This window comes from Oryx dammah, unplaced genomic scaffold (assembly GCF_014754425.2).
Source record: "Oryx dammah isolate SB20612 unplaced genomic scaffold, SCBI_Odam_1.1 HiC_scaffold_2, whole genome shotgun sequence".
NCBI lineage: Eukaryota > Metazoa > Chordata > Mammalia > Artiodactyla > Bovidae > Oryx > Oryx dammah.
The window spans coordinates 17337726-17359005 of record NW_024070186.1 but is presented as its reverse complement, the minus strand read 5'-3'; the positions used below and the strand labels follow the sequence as shown (position 1 = coordinate 17359005).

At 43.8% G+C, this 21280-nt stretch overlaps 1 protein-coding gene across 1 annotated transcript in view; it reads left to right on the top strand.

Moving 5' to 3' along the window:
* PCP4 (Purkinje cell protein 4) overlaps window positions 1-21280 on the top strand; it is a 66989-nt gene that overhangs the window by 22930 nt on the left and 22779 nt on the right. The window contains exon 2 of the mRNA XM_040232287.1: window positions 8911-8962. Coding sequence (XP_040088221.1) covers window positions 8911-8962 — 52 coding nt within the window. The remainder of the gene's footprint in view (window positions 1-8910; window positions 8963-21280) is intronic.

Genomic DNA, 21280 nt, shown 5'->3' with positions numbered 1-21280 from the left:
TCTAAAAGACTCACAATCTTTCATCAATAAAAATTAAACATAACACCATAGAAAAATGCCTTAATATAATACCATAGAAACACTTCTGTTTCATTCTTTATAAACATGGTCCTCAAAAGACAGCTTCAAAGGATGGATTGAGAACTCTGGGGCCCTTTCTCCATTTTGCCCTCTTTCCTGTGTGCAGGAAATGGCAACCCACTCCAGTATTCTTGCCTGGAGAATCCCAGGGACGGAGGAGCCTGGTGGGCTGCCATCTATGGGGTCGCACAGAGTTGGACATGACTGAAGCGACTTAGCAGCTGTGAGCAGGATATTGATTCTGCAAAGAATATTGCAATTATCTGAGCCTTCATGGTCTCTGAGAGTCTTCTAGCCCCAAGACACACAGATTGGCATTTCCCCCCTTGTTTATGACCCATTTGAGGATCCGCTTGTCACGATGCTAGCATTTCAGGGGCGCCAGAATCCCTGAGCCATCAGCAATCTGAATATCAGGTTGCAGCCACACAAAAGGAAGGCAGAGTGATGGAGAAGAAACAACTTCAGAGCAAAGTCATCACCATGGGAGGGACTGTGTGAAGGAGCAGTTGCTGACAAGAGCTTCTAAGCAACTCTGGGGGTGGGGTGGATGTTTCTTTCATTCTTTTGCCAAATTTCTGTAACTTTTTGATTGTTGTTGTTCAGTTACTCAGTCGTGTCTGACTCTTGGAGACCCCATGGACTGCAGCACATCAGGCTTCCCTGTCCTTCACCATCTCCCCGAGTTTGCTCAAGCTCATGCCCATTGAGTTGGTGATGCCATCCAACCATCTCATTCTCTGCCCTCAATCTTTCCCAGCATCAGGGTCTAATCCAATGAGTCGCCTCTTTTCATCAGATGGTCAAATACTGGAACTTCAGACAAAATCCAACAGAGGTCAGACATTGGGGACAGAGAGAAAAATGTTAAAAAATGCCTTGAAACACATACTTTCCTTTCCGTTGAGACAGTTATGCCATACTTGATAATGCCAAGTAATGTCTCTTTTGGAAAACGCTGTCACTGACTGGTGGATGGGAGAGTGGATTTGCTGCATGGCAGGTCCTTACATGTGACAGCAGGAGCCGGAGGTCACCGTCTTTCCTTCTCAGGAAGGAGCTTGGTAAGGAGTTTCCCCAGCTCTGCCCAGCTTGTGGGGTCGCTGTGACTCATTCCCCTCCCTCAAAATGTGGAACTGTCCTTGACCCCCTACTCACTCCAGTGTGAGCTGGGGGACCCTAACCCATGGCCTTGAACTTGGGTCTTATTTTACCCACCATCTGAGGTGACTGGTTTAGTCTCTCTCCCTCCAGGCTGTGGCCAACCAAAGTCAGAACATATCCCTCTTCTCCTGGGGACCCTCTGGGCCTGGCGTAGTGCCTGGCCCAAGGAAAGAGGAGTAAATTGTGAGTCCAGGAGCCAGTCATCCCCTGGGTTGTTCGCAGCCTCTGTCTGACACTGAATCCATGACTTCACTGCTAATGGTTTTTCACAGTGGTGAATATACCTTTTTTTTTTTTTTAAATAAATAATGTTTTATTGGAACACAGCTAGTGTTTGCATATTGTCTATGGCTACTTCCACATTACAACTGCAGACTTGAGTAGTCACAACAGAGACCACTTGGCCTGTGACCCTAAAATATTTACTATCCAGTCCTTTAACAAAATTTTGGCTGGCTCTTTCTTTAGGAAGTGATTTTTAGAGCAATTAGGAAGTGTTACTTTAGCTTTCTTTGGAACCTCTCTGGAGTGTCTTATTTTCTTATTGTGGATCTGAGTTTCTGTGTGGTACCATCTTCCTTCTGCATGAAATCTTTTATTTCTTAACTTGGGCGAGACCAAAGTCCTCCAATGGGAATTTTCCTAACGCAGCAGCACTGACAGGCTGACCCCAGGGCTGTGAGGAGCTCATTCACATCCTCTCCTACCCTGATGGCTTGATAAGGAGGATGAGAAAAAATGCCTTCAGGAGCCAAAGACTTTTATGGGCCCTTCTGTCCTTTTTCCCATGGATCTGGTGCCATGAGGGTAGTCTTTTCTCCAGTGTTGCCAAAGCAAATTCATGCATGAACCTCTTTCCAGAATTTTGTGGCACAATGGGTGAGTTGCTTGGGAAGATGGAAGAAGAAGGGATGGAGAGCTGTAGGACTCTGGGAATGCTGGGGACCCTGGGGATGCCCTGGGACCCTTACTGCTGCAGAAGGCAATTTGTTCCCCAACCGTAAGGGGCCTTTGAAGTTAGTCACCCTCTATTTGAGTCTTTTGTTGTTGTCCAGTTGCTCAGTTGTGTCTGACTCTTTGTGACCCCATAGACTACAGCACGCCAGGCTTCCCTGTCCTTCACCATCTCCCAGAGTTTGCTCAAACTCATGTCTATTGAGTGGGTGATGCCATCCAACCATCTCATTCTCTGTCATCCCCTTCTCCTTCTGCCTTCAATCTTTCCCATCATCAGCGTCTTTTCTGATGAGTTGGCTCTTTACATCAGGTGGCCAAAGTATTGCAGTCATATCTCATCAAATTAAGAAACAAGCCAAGTTCTTGAAGACAGATTTATCCACTTAGTGGGTGCAGATTCAGAAAATATTCTTGAACTATCATTTGTGCCCCTCTGGAATTCATTTCACATTTCATTCTCTCCAACCTTCTGAAATGAAAAGCAAATGTCTTCATGGGAATTTGTTTTTTATCCTAAAGATGAAAACAGTATGTACTGGCTGAATGGGTTTTCCAAGTGGACATAATCCGTCCAGTGTTCTGGGTCTGCTTTAATGAGGAAGCAGGTTTTAGTGATTCTGGGTCCTATAAGACATACGATTGGCATGACCGATTTTAAGGGTATCAACAGCAAAATATGAAAGGCAAGACACTCCACTGCAGTATTCTAGAAACTGTAGAATAAAAACTTGAAAAATGACAGCATGAATCATAACCCACAGTCTTGGCCCTTGAGAAAGCTGCAGAAGAAAGGTTTCAAAGACTGTATTAGAATAATTATATAAATCCATGAAATTACTCAACTTCCTGAGTCTTTTATTTGCTTTAGGGAAACATGGCCAGCACCTGGGTGAGCCACACAAGAGTGTGGCAAAAGGAAATGTCAGTGGTTCGCATCTGTCTTGTCTTGTAGGTAATGCAAAATGTGGGTATTTTGTTTATCATGACTTTTTGCAGTAGTTTTGATTTTCTAAAATATTATATTAATATTTGCCTTTTTTCCAGTTTTGTTGAAGTATGTTGTTTAGTTGCTAAGTCATGTCTGACCCTTTGTGACCCCATGGACTATAGCCTGCCAGGCTCCTCTGTCCACAGGATTCTCCAGGCAAGGATACTAGAGTGAGTTGCCCTTTCCTTCTCTAGGTGATCTTCCAGACCCAGCAATCAAACCCACGTCTCCTGCAGTGGCAGGCAGATTCTTTACCACTGAGAACCTGGGAAGCCCTTTTTGATGTATACTTGACAAATAAAATTGTAACATGATTAAAGTGTACAACTGGAAAATTTGACACATCTGTACACTGTGAAAGGAGTCCCATTATCGGTTTAATTTCAACATCCATCTCCTAAAATTTTTACCTTTTCTTTTTTTTTTTGGTGAGAGCTCTTAAGTTTCATTCTTTTAGCAAATTTCAATTTTACAGCAGAGTGTTATTAACCATAGTCACCATGTGATACATTTGATCCGCTAACCTTGCTCATAACTAGATTTGTACCCTTTTACCAGCTTCTCCCTTTTCCCCTACCCCAGCTCCTGGCAACCACCATTTCACTCTCTGCTCCTATGACCTTGCCTTTTTTTTCTCCTTCAGATTCCATGCAAACATGATCCCAGGCAGCATTTGTTCTGATTAACGAGTTTCTTGATGCCATCTTAAATTCTGTGCCCATGGTGGGTGAACACTTCACTCTCCTTAGCCAGTGACTTGATAATTACTCCAAGAACACAAAGGTTATGTGATAGATCTCACAAGGAAGAACAGAGGACGTGGGGGCTTGTGATGGTCACGCAGGAGGATTGGGCTTCAGTCTGTTGGTGATGGGTAGGATGACCTCACACTCTCTTCCAACCAACACTGTTGAGACGGGTCTTTCTGATGTGGGCATGGCCCCTGTTTTTCAGTCACTGAATCCTCTCTGACTCTTTGCAACCCCATGGACTGCAGCACGCCAGGCTTTCCTGTCCTTCACTATCTCCCGGGGCGTGCTCAGATTCATGTCCATTGAATTTGTGATGCTTTCTAACCATCTCATCCTCTGTCGCCCCCTTTTCCTCCTGCCTTCAATCTTTCCCAGCATCAAAGTTTTTCCAATGAGTCCCGGCCCCTAGATGTAGCAAAAAGTGACTGCACACACTCTGAGCTCAAAATACAAGAAGAAGTGGCGCCAAAGCTGGTTATTTACCAGAAAATTGGAGTGGCTTGTTCCACTAGTGAAGTTTCTAATATGAAAGGACTGTCCATGAGTTTGCAACTTGGTTGCAAAGACAACCAGCCAAGTTGATGTGCTGAGTCAGACACCTCTCCTGTGTCACTTCAGGTCCCATTAGGGAGGGCCCTGTGGGTGGGCAGCCAGCGTGGGCTCTGCAGGCTTTAGGCAGGTTTAAGTGACAGTATGTCACCTCCTGCCCATGCCGTGTGTCTCCATTTCCTTCCCAGGGGTGTCCTCCTTGTCCTTGGGCAGACACCGTGTTGGAGACATGGCCCAGACTAGAAGCACTGGGAATTCAGCTCCATGGTGCACGTCTTGGACCAGTGAGAGATGGGAGCTGATGGATCTTGGGAGTCTGTCCTTGAACACAGTTCGAGCATCACTGGAGGGCACAGTCTTGGGGTCTGGGTGCCCCTGGCAGTGCCTACCTGATGCCATTTCCTTGCATGGCTATCTGGGCTCCACTGCCCGTCCTCTCCACTCATTCCTGGAACCTCCCTCCCCAATTAAATTGTAGCACAAACAGCTCTTGCCTTGCACTTTTCTTTCTGGGAAGCCAAGCTAAGACATGTTCCTTGTCAGTTCCCCGTAGCCCTTGGTGTCAGTGGACTGACAGGGAAAATCACTTTAAGAATCATACTTTTGAAAACCAGTCCTGCCTTTTTATGAGTACTTAGTATTATGTTGGATTGTAAGAAGAAGCTATATACGCTTATTCTTCATTTACGTTCCTTTTTAAAAATTCATTTATTTTTAATTGGAGGATAATTACACTATAATGTTGTGTTGGCTTCTGCCATACGTCAACATGAATCAGCCAGAGGCATACATATGTCCCCTCCTCTTGAACCTCCCACCTCCCACCCCATCCCACCCCTCGATGTTGTCAAAGAGTGCGGCATTGAGCTCGCTGTGTCATATAGCAAATTCCCACTGGCTATCTATTTTGCATATGGCAACGTATATGTTTTAATGCTACTCTCTCAATTTGTCCCACTCTCTCCTTTCCCCATTGTGTCTACAAGTCTGTTTACTTGATTGGGATTTATCAAACTCTGAAATGCTATCCTTGTACTAGTTAACATCATTGAGGAAGGAAACCTCCCTCCCAAGACCCGTGGGAGTTGCTGGGTGAGGATTTAAGGACTGAGGACCCAGAGAACACCTCTCCTGGCCATGGTTCTGCCTTGTTGGCTCACATCCCCTTCCCTCCTGGCTGCTCCACAGAGTCCCCCAGCATCCTCAAGGCTCCTGCTTGTGTGGCAGAAGAAGGAGGCTCCAATGCTGTCATATTAACATTTGGGGCTGAGTTCTTAGACAGGGCTCTTATACTTCCTGAGAAATTCTTCAGAGGCCATCAGTGTGTGTGTGCTCAGTGGTGTCTGACTCTCTGCGACCCCTGGACTGTAGCCCAGTAGACTCCTCTGTCAATGGAATTTTCCAGGTGAGAATCCTGGAGTGGGTTGCCATGCCCTCCTCCAGGGGATCTTCCCAACCCTGGGATTGAACCTGGGTCTCTTGCGTATCCCGCATTGGCAGGAGAATTCTTTACCACTAGTGCCATCAGGGAAGCCCACACTTGCTGTTGGTGATAGAAGCAGGGTGTTGGATGGTGATGCATTTTTTCTTAAGCTGTTTTTCTCTGTGGTGCTGTCTGCCCTCCATGTAGCAATCTTCCCACCTGCTGGTGTGTTGTGTGGAGGTGGGGTAGGCTCAGAAGGATACTAGAGGATATGCAGGCTCAGTGGTTAAAAGGTCAACTAAGAAGCCAGAGCCTCTGGGTTGGAGCTCAGGCTCTGCCACTTCCCAGCTGTGTGACCTTGAGCAAGTCCTCTGTGCCTGGGGATACAGTGTGTAGAGTGATGCTGATGAGGACCATGGTGGTATCTACCTGGTTAAGGATGCTGTCGTAATTCACTGAGCCCATAATGCCCAGGACCACTTGGAGCTTGTCTGGCCTCGGCACCCTGAGCCCCAGCTTGACTCAGGCCCCCTCCAGATGGTTCAGGGGAGTTTCAGCTTCTTCCCTAGTGATAAAACAATCACAAGTAATGACTCTGGAAACCCCTGGAACAGGAACAAGGGCCCTCTTGACTGCTCCCCTCACTGTTCTCAGCCTTGCCTTAAAAATGTCACCAGGTCTGAAAGAATTCTGAAACAAGATGTTTTGGATGACTAGTTCTTTTTTGTAGGAATCATTTTCTGATGCGAGACACAAGCTCCTTATGATATCTATCAGCTTCATTTTGCCTCCATCAAATAAGACCTGACACAAAACTTCTATCTTAGAAATTCTTAGAAAATGAACCCCTTTTCTTTCCCAGTGCACGTTTCATTTTGGTTTTCTTCAGGTTTCTTAGAGGTGATCTTTTACGGAATGAAGTATTCGGGACATTTGAAAGGTGTCAGTGTTTAAGGCATTTAAAGATAATGGAGCTGGATGTGCACCTATTTTGCACTTGTATGCCATTGAATTTGCTTTATTCAGCTCTAAAACCCTGTCCTTTTATTCTGTGCAATTTGCCATGTCTTCTGAGTCTTCTATGAACTATGTGGGGAAGGATGGAGAGTTTAAACCTTGGAGCGGTTCAACCCGTAACTGGCTGCTGTGTCACTTTTGATCCTTCACAATGGTGATCAGATTTCCATCCTGTACAGCAAATTTACCAGCTTCCTGTTTTAAAAAAATGAAACTGAGTAAACACAGGCGAGAATAAAGTGACATTTTCACTTACAAATCTACTGTATTTAAGAAATCTGGTTTAAATCAAGGTGATGATGTGTTACAAGTTGAGTGCTTTAGATAAAGACGCTATGATACAGGGAACGAAGCGGAAGAAATTTATTGAAGATCAATGGATGTTTGGCCAGTACTGCAACCTTCTTCTTCCATGGGAACACGGGCAGGTCTGGATTCTGAGAAAATGTTTAAAATTAAATAAGAAGAAGGAACCCACATTTATCTAGGCTTTCCTTCCACTTTCTGCCAGAGAGAGGTGGTTTTTCTTCTTGGAATGAAGCAGAGTACTCTCCTGACCTGAGTGGGCATTTGTACTTCTCATTGACTGAGATAGAGTCTGTGTGTACATAGGGTGTGTGTGTGTGTGTGTGTGTGTGTGTGTGATGTGTGTGGTGAGATTTGTAATAAATGGAAGGCTTGACTTTTCCTCTCTCTTGAGTTATCATCTGCACCAGATAGTAAGTGTACACAGGGATGGTTAAATTTTTTCACATAAGTCTCTATCATTCATTTGCCATATTTATTTACAGTAATCAGAACATGCAAGAAAGATTTTTCCAGATGATCCAGCTTCTATTAATCAAGGGTTGGCCAAGGACCTAGGAATTTCTCATGACAACATTGGACAATAATAGGAACTAATAATTTTTTTTAATATTGCTTTAGGCTGAAGTCTTGGACTCAAATATAAATTTTAAGTTCATTCTGATCCTTGATGGGAGTCACCTATATCGATTTTCTCCTTGGTCATTGCCTTGCTTCTCTTTCCAGGATCCCATCAGAGAGTTACATAATGATGACTATTCCTGCAAGGTACTAAGCTTGGCAGGAAGTCCAGTCTCCAGCCTTGACTGCACCACCAGTCAGCTTCATGAACTTGGACAAATCAGCTCCCTGCTTGGCCTCTTTTTCTGCACCTGAAAGCTAGAGAGTTTACAATCACTTTATTTTTCTCAACTTACAGCATGTTTTCCAATGACGACCAGAAAACGGGACTGACAAAATACTTCTCTCTCCATGGACTAGAACAATTCTGAACAGCATGTTATTTAAAAGTAGTCTCTGGATAAGCTTTGAGGAAACATGCTTATATGCCTGCATATGCAATATTTTGCATGTAGCTCCTCAGGCCACATATCCAGAGAATCTTGCCCAAAGATTCAAGACTAACCATAAAACATTCCTTTTGGTCAACCTGGTAAATTGAAAATACACAAGATATGCATAAACAGGGACAGAAAAGTAACCTAATGATAGAGGAGATTCTGGCCATTGACAAGGGACTTTTTAAAATTGGTTACCATATATTTGAAGATGAGACATTGAACATAGTGATTTGGAATAAAAATGTGGCAGTGTAATCATTGACAAAAGTGATCTCTCTGATCTTGTCGCAGTTGGCGCAGACTCTTTGGTGCTTCCCTCGTGTTTCCGTTGATGCTATGTTCCATCAACAGCCTCCTGTCTGCTATCCCTTGTGACTAGTGAACTGAATTCATAGAACAGTGGCTCTGGTCCAGGGAGGCAGTCTGTGACATTTCAAAACATCCTGTCTTGGACTGATCTTTTCTTGGTCTCACAAACATCATGCCTCAACCATCTTGAGCCAAAGTGACATAGAAATTGATATAATGCAAGACTTATTGGAAACAATGAAAGAGACATAAATAATCCTGAAAGTGACTGATAACAATTTCTTTCTTTTTTAACACCTTTAGCGACAAGGAGCTGGGACAACCAATGGAAAAGACAAGCCATCTGGTGAAAATGGTAAGACCCCATGAATAGTCTAACTACTTACTTATTTCCTGTCTGTAGCTTTGGGCACATGGCAGGTGTGGATCATAACTTTCAGCCAAATCAGCCACTATCTATGCCTGCACTTTGGTGTAGAGTGGATTTTAGCAATTCAAAGTGGCCACCATGGTCTGGTTTAAAAAAAAAAAAACAAAAACTGAGCTAAACGCAGAGGATAAGATCAGTTTGCTTCATGGGCAACATGATAATTACGATGCAAATATAGTTCTCTGCTTTCTTCATTAGGGGTGGTGAGAATTACCCGAGTTGTTGTGAGGATAAAATGAGATCAAATGAGAGAAGTGCTTTGAAAACTGTGAAGCGCTCAACTTCACAGGAAAGGAGGTTTAAAACTTGCTTCGCTCTCCCTCGTACATAGAGCAGGGTGCTGGTTGGGGGAGGTCCTGGATCAGTGTCGCTGCACGGATTCACAGAAGATAAAAGTAATAGCAGAGACCAGAGCGTTTACATTCTCCATTCCAGTCTCCACCTCAGCCTTAAATTGTAGGAAGGATCATTAAATTTTATCGTTGAAACAGAATGGCAGTGGAGGAGCTGGGATGTGGCCGGGAAAGGGAAGAGCATGGACTCTGAAGGCAACAGAGCTGGAAAGAAGCCCAGCTCCCCACCTTTAGCGGTTGTAGTGGAGGATGACTGGTCACCAGAATAAAAACCCAGTAAGCACCCAGGGTTGGGGTTGTGGTCCTGGTGAGGCTGAGTTCTGGCTGTTCCTGTATGTGTGTGCAGTCACTCAGTTGTGTCTGACTCTTTGTGACCCCATGGACTATAGCCCACCAGGAGCCTCTGGTGGAGGAATCCATGGGATCCTCCAGGTAAGAATACTGGAGTGAGTTGCCACTCCCTTCTCCAGGATCTTCCCTGACCCTGGGTGTTCCAACTTTTTGTTTATTACAAAATGAACTCACCTTTCATGGAAAACTACTCCTTGCTTCCTGCTGGATGGAATTTAAGCTGATGCTGCTCATCTAGTTGTAGATTATGTCAATCTCAGATCCCAGCTGTAAAAACTCCTTAGGGCCCTGAAAACCATTTAGGAACCTCCGTTTCGAATCTGAATGGGGCCTGAGCAAGTCTAAAGTTCTAGAACATTTTGTGGTGGGTCACTCATCTGTGGCTGCTGACTCACTCACCTGCTTTGGGCCTTTGTCCTGGAAAGGGACTGTGTGGTGGTGACCCCTGGGGTGAAAAGTTCACTGTATTAATAAAAAGAGGGACTGGTACCCAAGAATGTCTTGATCAGACCTGGGGGCTTAGGGAGAGTGTAGGAGGAAATGCGCTCTTTCGCAAGCCTTTTATGATGCCCACAGCTTTTCCCATTTTGGGTGGGTGCGGATTGGTGGGTTTATTAGCAAGGAGTTCAGAGAGCAGAAAGGAGCAAAATGAGAGCTGCTCAGAGAAGGATGGACTGTCACACAGGAGTTTCTTGATTTTCTGGGTTCATAGATTCATGTCCATCTTGTCAATGGAGTTAACATCCATGGAATCTGCCAACCTTGGTATCACGGGATTTTGGGTCAAAAGTCTTCTCAGAGATGCCCTCATGAAGCAGTTTTCAACCTTTTGGCTCTCACAACTTCTTTCCATTCTTAAAAATTCTCAAAGACCCCAAAGAACTTCTGATTTGTTGGCTATATCTACTGTGATTCTCATATTAGAAATTAAAATGGAGAAATTATTAAAGGGTTTATTTGTTTGTTCATTAAAAACAAAGTGACAAACCTATGTTATCATAGATAACATTTTAAAAAATAAAAAGTAATAATATTTTCCAAGACAGAAAAAAATACATTTGCAAGACAGTGGAAGAGTTCTGTATTTTTGCAAATAGCTGTAATGTCTGGCTGCCTAGAAGACAGCTGCTTCTACATTCAGTCTGTTGTAATATGTGTTGTGTAGCCTCTAGAAAATTCCAGTGTGTACTTATGAGAGGACAAGATTTTAAAAAGCAAATAATACCTTGTTGTTGCTGTTTGGTGGTACTAGTGGTAAAGAACCTGCCTGCCAGTGCTGGAGACACGAGATGTGGGTTCAGTCCCTGGGTTGGGAAGATCCCCTGTAGAAGGAAAAGGCAACCCTCTCCAGTTTCCTGCCTGGAGAATCCTATGGACAGAAAAGCCTGGCAGGTTACAGTCCACAGGGTGGCAAAGAGTCAGACATAATCAAAGCAACTTTGCATGCACACAAGTTGTTGTTGTTCAGTCCCTCAGTCATATCTGAATTTTTATGACCCCATGGACTGCAGCATGCCAGCCTTCCCTGTCCTCTACTATCTCTTGGAGTTTGCTCAAATTCATGTTCATTGAGGCAGTGATGCTATTTAACCATCTCATCCTCTGCTGCCCTTTTCTTTTACCTTCAATCTTTCCCAGCATCAGGGTCTTTTCCAATGAGTCAGCTGTTCATATCAGGTGGCCAAAGGATTGGAGCTTCAGCATCAGTCCTTCCAATGAATATTCAGGATTAATTTCCTTTAGGATTGACTGGTCTGATTTCCTTTCTGTCCAAGGGACTCTCAAGAGTTTTCTCCAGCACCATAATTTGAAAGTATCAGATAATATAATACCTTAGTATCATAAAAGTGATTTTGATTTTATGGGCTCCCTGAAAGGAAGGAAGTCCCTTCAGGGTAACCAGTCCACTCTTTGAGAACTGCTGCTTTAGGAACTCATGGCTAATGTGGGAGGAGCCTGGAGTCTGGGGTCTGGCAGAGTGGAGGTCAAGGCAGGACAGGGTCCCTTGTGCTCAATAGCTCTGCAGCCTGGCTTTCCCTTGGCATCCACAGGTCCTTGAAAGCAAGTCTTTGTGCTCAGTGCTTTGCACCGAGGGGATTATCAGTTGTTACAGAAGACACTGCTTTCTCATATTATAAAGCATGAAATTCATTTCCAATAAAAATGGATTTACTCTAGTGAAAAATGCATATGTCTTTTCTGGAAGTCTAAAAGTAAACAGAAAGGAAAAATTCAAGATGCTACAAATAAAGTGTTTCTTTATATAATTCTAGATATTAGAAGCTATTCATTTGATAAAGACTATTGGATGGTTAAAGATTATTTGATAAAGACTCATGGCTCTACATTCAAATTGTTATTAACATGTTCTATCTTAATTTCAGATATAACTGCTCATGTGTGATATACATATGTGGTATTTCATTAAAATATTAAATTGGGGGTAAAGTTTTATAGAAGTGGTCTAAATGTTTTCCTAAAAATCTAAGCTGCCTAGTTCCTTATTCTTAAATATGCAATATGAGAAGATCATCTTGGAATTTCTGTTTTAACCTAATATTACATCCCATTGAAATTCAATTCATTTTATTCTGTCATCATGGGTGTCTCAAGAGATCTTTTATCTTAATATATATTTCCTATTAATACAAATGAAGCTATCTACATGTTTTGAAGAAACAGGGACCCATGAGAGTAGAAATACAAAGCACAGATTATCATAATGTTATGAGATCAGAATAGTAGTCAATTAATTATAAAATGAGCATCCCAAAATGTCATTAGTTGACTACAATTCGAATATTATAAATTTACTTGAGGTCTCCATTTAGCACAAAGCAATGAAGACTATAGGGGGCTCCCTGATGGCTCAGTTGATAAAGAATCTGCTTGCAATGCAGGAGACTGCCTGCGATGAAGGAGACATGGGTTCGATCCTTAGGTTGGGAAGATCCCCTGGAGAAGGAAATGGCAACCCAATCCCGGATTCTGGCCTGGGAAGTCCCTTGGACAGAGGAGACTGGCAGGCCAGAGTCCATGGTGTCACAAGACTTGGACATGACTTAGCAACTAGACCACCACCACCAGTGAAGACTATAGGGCTATGGGCTTCCCATGTGGTGCTAATCGTAAAGAATCTGTCTGCCACTTTGGAAGACATAAGGGATGTGAGTTTGATCCCTGGATCGAAAAGGTCTCTGGGAGCAGGAAATGACACCTGACTCCAGTATTCTTGCCTGGAAAATTCTGTGGGCAGAGGATCCTGGTGAGCTACAGTCCATGAGGTGCGAAGAACTGGACACAACTTAACAACTGAGCACAAACATACACATAGTGAAGACCATGGGAGTGAATTTAGGGTGCCTTGAAATTCTAATCTGGATTACAGAAGACACAAGTCAGATGCATTAAACTCCAGTGGGATCTAAACTCTTGAGCTCTGCTGAAATACTGTTAAATATTATCTCAAAAGGGTCATTGGCTAGGAATCTGGATTCTTCTAAGATTTATTTTTGTGTCGTTGTTGTTGGCATGGTATTTATTGATGTGAAATTTAACATATATCCACCCCGTACTATACAGAACAACCTTGAACTTGTCCTTATTCTCCAGTACACCAGCCTCTGGATACACAACCCAGATAGTCCTCATCTTACCTGCAGCATGAAGACATATTTTTCCCACAGAAATACTAGAGTTGTATTATTTTTTAATTAAAAAATTAATTCATTAGTATCTTGATAATTCAGAGATTTTCATTCTTATTTGAACAAAGTGCCTTTGTGATTGAGTAGTTTTGGCTAAGAACTTCATTTTCTTGCACATAGGACTTCCCTATGTGCGTGTGTTAGTTGCTCAGTCTTGTCTGACACTTTGTGACCCCCATGGATTATAGCCTGCTGGTCTCCATTGTCCATGGGATTTTTCTAGGCAAAAATACTGGAGCCATTTCCTTCTCCAGGGGATCTTCCTGATCCAGGGGTCGAACGTGGGTCTCCTGCCTTGCAGGCAGATTCTTTACTGTCTGAGCCACCAGGGAAGCCCATATAACTCTCCACTTCAGTGAAACGCCACTTCAGAGCTCCGGTTACAATTCATCTGCTACATTCAATTCAAACATGACACAATCATCTGAATCAGATTATTCCCCACTAGTCACCAGTTTGTTGTTGTTCAGTCAGTTGTGTCTGATTCTTTGTGACCCCATGAACTGCGGTACACCAGGCTTCCCTGTCCTCTGCTATCTCCCAGAGTTTGCTCAAAATCATGTTCATTGAGTTGGTGATGCCATTCAACCATCTCATCCTCTGCCACCCTCTTCTTTTACCTTCAATCTTTCCCAGTGTCAGGGTCTTTTCCAGTGAGTTGAGTGTTTGCATCAGGTGGCCAAAATATTAGAGCTTCAGTTTCAGGATCAGCATCAGTCCTTCCAACGAATACTCAGGGTTGGGCACAACCAAAAGGATTCATTTTGTAAGACAATAATTTGGCTGTGTCTCTAGACTTATATCTTGATGTTCATTGTTCAGAGAGACTGTAAGAGTTAAATTTCTTTATTGATGAACAAAAGTGGGAAAATACTGGAAGGAGAGTGGCTGCTGGATGACTTCCAATCTGAAGGAAAGATTTATGAGTAATAAACTTCTGATGGAGCTTACTTTTAGTGCTTGGAGGCTTACCCAAGCTAGATTGAATTTCTAAAACTGGAATGGATTTCTCTTGACTTAGTGAGCTGTGATATATTTGTTTCCAAAAGTCTGCATTTGGATGTGAAAGGCATATGGGCATACCTGAGTTTGATAAGAGAATTCCCCAACCCAGTCTTGGCTGTAGGTAAATACCCAGAAGGAAGGTATTTTTCTGAAATACCTGTGGGGCTTACCCCAGTTGTTGTCTCTTTGAGATGTGAGTTGTTGTGTTGTGTGCGTGCTCAGTCGTGTCCGACTCTTTGTGAGACCACGGACTATAGCCCACCAGGCTTCTCTGTCCATGGGATTCTCCAGGCAAGAATACTGGAGTAGGTTGCTATTTCCTTCTCCAGGGGATCTTCCTGAACCTGGGATCGAACTCACGTTTCCTGCATCGGCAGGCGGATTCTTGAGTATCTGAGCAAAAATACAGCACCATACTTGGATAGCTGCTTCTTCTTTGGAAAAGAGGTCATGGCTTGAGAAGGTTCTAGTAGGTGTGGGATTGTACTAGGAGCGTCCAAGATTTAGTTTGCTTTGATGAGATTATAGTTATTAACAATGAATAAGGTCAAACATGGGTACTCTCTTCTCCTTGATATGAATAAAGTTAAAAATCACATTTAAGTTTATCTCACCTTTGATTTTGAGAGAACAGAGACACACACACTGTAATTTTATTTTTCTGCTATCAAGTATGTGGAGAAACTGATTGAGAATGACTTGTATTCATAGTCATAGAGACAGATACAGCAGCATTAATTTGAGCCTGATTTTTCAAATAAGAACTACAGTTCAAATATTTATTCCCAAAACACCTTCCATGCTGCCTCCACCCACCCGTTTGGCTCCAGGGCACCCAGCAGATACCCCATTTTTTCTTTTGGCATCTTGTTGACCTTTCCATGACCACAAATCGACATGGGCAGATTTTGCCTGGGCTACATTTCCTCTGGCTCCTTTCCTTGGTTTGTAGAGGTGTGTGGGGCAAGGTCTTGTACACAGGATGGATGATCAGCCTGGAGTAGGGAGAGACACCTTTGGAACTGGGGACAAAAAGGAGCTGACTGAATGCTCACTACCATGCTTAAGAGAGAAGGTCAGTTCTGGCAGCAGATGCTGCAGGGCTGGTCTGATTCTTTGGTCTGGGGAGGTTAGGCTGGAAGGCAAGAGGAGAAAATGCAATTTCCACAAAGGCTACGGAGGGATCATGCCTTGTTACTGTCTATGGCAGAGATGTGACTTGGTTCTGCTTCAAATACGGGACAATGGTGCCTGAGGCTGGGTGGGGAGGTTTTGGACGTTTCGGTAGGCTGCTGTGAGCGGGGGCCTGGAAGCCAGGGCACTGTGCAGTTCCCCTCTACTCTGAGGATGTAATACGTTAATTCTGCATGAATCTCAATATGAGTTTAGGTGGAAGCTCAGCGTGCAGAGCCTCTCAGCCCTTTGAAACAGGGAAAATGGTAGTCTGGAATGCTGAGCTGCCATGGGTCTCAGAGACATGCTGGTTAAATTGCATTTGGCTATGGGAAAAACATGTCTCTAAATAATCAATCACTGAGGTGTGCAACGATTCCCAGAACAGAAAGTTCTAAATCTGCTTCCTGGTAGAGCAGTAAAACCTGCAGGAAGCCCTGAATTCACCTGGACTGGTGCATCGTGCATGCTGCCCTGAACGCCACAAAGCTCTCAGTGTGAAACATCAAATCACTCTGGTCTCCATCAGGGGTCACTTGGCCCTTTCCTCCTTCTTTTCCTATATTTGAAGTAACCAGAAAAAATTTCAAAACAAGAATGGATGAAATATTGTACTAACATGGCTCTCGAATACTATTCACAGGACGTGCCCTTTGTGTTATGAGCTTGGAATGCTCCGAAGCTTCTCTATTCCAGAAGGAAGCTATGGATGGATACACAAGGTTGCTTCTGATATTGATCCAGATGAGGAAAGAATGAAACTGGAATTGCTTAGAAGGCCAGGCCTTTAAACCATCAGGGTATCCACACAGACCTGATCAATGGGTAATATTGTTCAACAAGTGAATTGATTCTTTGCAAAGGTTATTTTAGGGATTAGGGCTGACAGGGAATTTATTACTGACAATCTCAACTGAGTGACTGATTGATTGATATCCCCCTACACCCCTGCTTCAGGTTGAGCCTTATAATAACTTCAGTGTGCTAGTAAATACTGTGGATAAACATGATGCTTCTAATCCACTGTCTTTGGTGTAAATGTGCTTGAAGCATTGTTAATAGACGTGGAGCTTTTTATGCTTCTGGTTCTAGTTCTCTATGTCTGTAGGTGCTTGCATAGCCTAAAATGCTCTCACGCACAACCGATTCCATGACAGACTTGGGAGGGGAGTGGGGGAGGCTATGTCAGCTCAAGTTCCTTGGGGAGTCAGGAGATAGGCCCCAAGGTTGCATAAATCACAAGAAAGATGGCAGGTCATCTGGCCTGCGGTCCAAACACACCAGCTCATCTCCATGTTCACGCTGTCCTGAGTTCTCTCTTGACCAGAGGTCTGGGGTGTAAATGGGCAACTAGGTTGGGCTGTGGTCTGAGTCCATAGCACTGAAGGAGGTTAATAGACTTACATCTTGGCCAAGCTGGAAACCATGGTCTCAACAGCAGTATCATCTCATCAATTTAATTAACTAGCTTCTGGCACATATGTGGTCACAGACTATTATAGGGACAGCCCGTTAATTTCCAAAAGTAAAACATTGAAGCAATATTCTAATTTGTGGGCTTATCTGTATTTCCTTCCTCCTTCCCTCCTTGCTTCCTTTCTTTTTTTTTTTCTTTGAGATTAAATTTTAGATAGCTTTAGATCAACTGAAGATAGAGTTTTTGTATTGTACGGAGAAGGCCCATGTGAATTTATAAATTATGCTGAAAGAATTCCTACTGAAGATCTTTTGAAGCCTATGAATTATGAGCTTGTACCTGGAGAGTGATGATGTATCCTTTGCCCTCATCAGGAGACAGGAATGTTTCTTATTCTGCTTATCAATTATTTGTATGGACATAATACTTCTCAGGTACTTGAATATGTTTTGTTTTTTTAAGCAGCAGGTGATACATTCATAATTTTATGTATAAAATTAATTTGCACAACAAGCAGCTTTTCAGAAGAGAGAATCCACTACACCCGCAGCCTGAGCTCCATGATAAGATGTTGAAATTTGTAGGGTTCCTATCAGAGGGGTGCATCTGTGATTACAAAGGCATTAGAGAAGCTCACCGGTCATGTTCCTTCTTGGGAGTTAGTGTGTTTAGGCAAGAGAGTGGGCTGAGTTGCCTTCAGGCACTGGACTTCCTCTTAGATGGGACCTGCTCTCCTGTCCAAGCTGCGCAGAACAAGGAAGTCTCCTGTGCCTGTGAAGGTCTGCAGGCATCCTCAGAGCAACCACAGACTCACCCAGACCCGTAGGCAGACATATCCCTTGTCTCACCTGAAAGCTCTCATCAGCGATCCTAGAACGTGGCTTTGGGGAGAGCCCCAGAGGGTTGTTGTGAGTTTCTGTAAAATCCATGCAACGCAATTGGTTTCTTCCAATGTTCTTAATCAGTAATGAGTTGGCATTTCCAATCAATAATAATTAACTGCCAAGATTTGGCTCAATTTACACAATTCAGCCAGGAAATGGTGCTATTTCACTCCAAGTACAATTTTTATTCTTTCCTAAATGGGTCCCTTATACTCAGGAAGTGACCACTTTTTATTCACTCTGACAAGCTGGGAACAAATTAGCTCTGAATCCTCTTTAAATTTTTTTAATTGAAGTAAATAGTGTATAATGTTATGTAAGTTACAGGTGTACAAAATAGCAATTCACATTTTAAAGGTTATACTCCATTTATAGTTATTATAAAATATTGCCTGTATTCCCTGTGCTGTAAAGTGTATTCTGTAGCTTATTTATACCTAATAGTTTGTACCTGCTCATCCCCTACCCCATGTTGCTCCTCCCCCTTCCCTTGCCCCACCAGTAACCACTAGTTTGTCCTCTATATTTGTGAGTCTGCTTCTTTTTTGTCACATGTACTAGTTTGTGGTATTTTTTTAGCTTCTACATATAAGAGATATTATACAGTATTTGTGTTTCTCTTTCTGACTTAATTTCACTTATCATAATGCCTTCCATGTCCAACTGTGCGTGCCTGAGTGCATGCTCAGTCATGTCTGACTCTTTGCAACTCCATGGACTGTAGCCCAGCAGGCTCCTTTGTCCATGGAATTTTCCAGTCAAGAATACTGGAGTGAGTTGCCATTTCCTTCTCCAGGGGATCTTCCCGACCCAGGGTTTGAACCTGAATCTCCTGCAGCTCCTGTGTTGGTGGGTAGACTCTCTACCACTGCACCCCCTGGGAAGCCCTCCCAGTCCATCCATGTTGCTGCAAATGGCACAATTTCACTCCTTTAGACAGCTGAGTGGTATTCCTCTGTGTGTGTGTGTGTTTGTGTGTGTTTCACATCTTCTTTATCTGGAATCCTTTTTTTAAGAGTGACTTCAGAATGTGATAGTGGATTTTGTTGGCTCTGTGCTAAAACCTCGTCTAGCAAACCGGCTGCATCAGTGTGGTTTTGCCTCACTGAGGGCAGGTGCCTTCCGCTTTAAAGGCAGACAGGGGAGCAAAGGCAGTGGGTCACCACACAGCTGAGTTTGTCTCAAGGTTGGCACGAGGTCACCCAGCCCATGCTCTGGAAGACAAGCCCCTACAAGCTCAGCCTTAGCTCTCCTTCAATTGCTGCCTCCTACCTCACTTTCTCTCTATTAAGGACCAAAGACAGGGCCAGCTGTATCAGTTGTAGGGTCCAGGGAAAAACTGAGGACCCAGGCTCCTCGGATTTGCCTGGTGGTGCTGTGGATAGGAATTCGACTGCCAATGCGGGGGCATGGGTTTGGTCCCTGGTTCGGGAAGGTTCCATATGCCTCAAAGCAACTAAGCCCGTGAGCCTCACCTACTGAGCCTGTGCTCTAGAGCCCTGGAGCCACAACTACTGAAGTTTGTGTGCCTAGAGCCTGTGCTCTGCAATAAGAGAAGCCATCGCAATAAGGCCTCTCTAGTTGCATCACAACTAGAGAAAGCCCACATGTAGCAACGAAGACCCAGCACAGCCAAAAAAGAAAGAAAGAAAACCTGGGCTCCTTGTTAAAACTTATTAAGCTAATCATTCAGTCAAGCCTGGTCACTTCCCTAGGGTCCCTGCACATTTTGCCTGCCATGTAACTGGCCTGAGTGGTACCACATACAAACTCCTATTTAAAAACAGTTCAATATTAACTTCCCTGACAGTCCAGTGGTTAAGATTCTGCACTTCCACTGCAGGGCTCATGAGTCAGGGAACTAAGATCCCATGTGCCATGCACTGCAAAACCCCCCAAGAAAGTCAATTCGTTATGTATTATTCATTTCACAATATCAATACGTTTCCACCACCCCCCCTACCCCCAGCACATTCTAAACTGCTACCCTGGTTTAAGCAAGCAGATAGATCATTGGGAATTTTTTAGGTATGAAAATTTACATCTAAGAACTTTTCCAAGTCAAGGGGTAAAATCTCCCTCTCTTTAAAGTTTTCTTTACTTTTTAATGGCCTTGGCACATATTCCTGGATCACTTTGTGTGCTGGTTGTGATTTTGTGTGATTCCTGGTTTGGGGTCAGACTTGAAGAGGATGAAAGATTGCTGCAGACTCTCTTGCCCGTGAAGGGAGAGTTCTAAGTCTCTCCTCTTGCTTCAGGGCAGCTGAGGCTCCCCAGGCCAACAGCATGCAGCAGAGGGGGGCCTATGAGTTTCCTGGCTTGGACCTTAGGAAACTAGAAGCTTCTGCTTTTTCCCTCTGGGAATGTTTGCTGTGGGAGAAGCCAGTTACCACTTAAGAGGTTCCAGTAGATGGGAAGGAAATCCAAAAAAGAAGGGATGAACGTACACGTATAGCTGATTTGCTTGTCTGAATGGCAGAAACATCACTTTGCCGACAAAGGTCCGTACGGTCTAAGCTATGGTTTTTCCATTAGTCATGTACTGATGTGAGAGTTGAACCATAAGGAAGGTTGAGAGCCAAAGAATGGATGCTTTTGAACTGTGGTGCCGGAGAAGACAATTGAGAGTCCCTTGGACTGCAAGGAAATCAAACCAGTCAATCCTAAAGGAAATCAAACCTGAATATTCACTGGAGGACTGATACTGAAGCTGACGCTCCAAAACTTTGGCCACCTGATGTGAAGAACTGACTCATTGGAAAGACCCTGATGCTGGGAAAGGTTGAGGGCAGGCGGAGAAGGGGGTGGCAGAGAATGAGATGGTTTGTTGGCATCACTGACTCAATGGATATGAGTTTGAGCCAGCTCCAGGAGTTGCTGATGGACAGGGAAGCCTGGATTGCTGCAGTCCATGGGGTTGCAAAGTGTCAGACATGACTGAGTCACTGAACAATAGCAACAACAAGAAACTAATACAATGTTATAAAAGAACTATGCTCCAATAAAAAATTTAAAAATAAATTAAAAAAGAAGAGCCACTACCTTAAACTGCCATGCTGTAAGGAAGTCCAGCTAGTCCATGGGCAACGGCCTGGAGAGGTGCCCAAGCAGTCAGACTCTGCCGGCTCTCCCCTCCCAGAGGGCAAGAATGTGGGTGAAGGTTCTTGGGTGACCCCAGCCCTGGGACCATCCAGCTGCAGTCGTGTGGGAGGCTCCATCCAAGATAAGAAAAGCTCAGCCAAGCCTGGTATACTACAGCACTGGGGGCAGAGGACACTCAGTTCTTGTGCTGAAGCTACTAACTCAGGGTGATCGGTTCTGCAGGAATAGTTATCTGGGACACAGGTAAATTG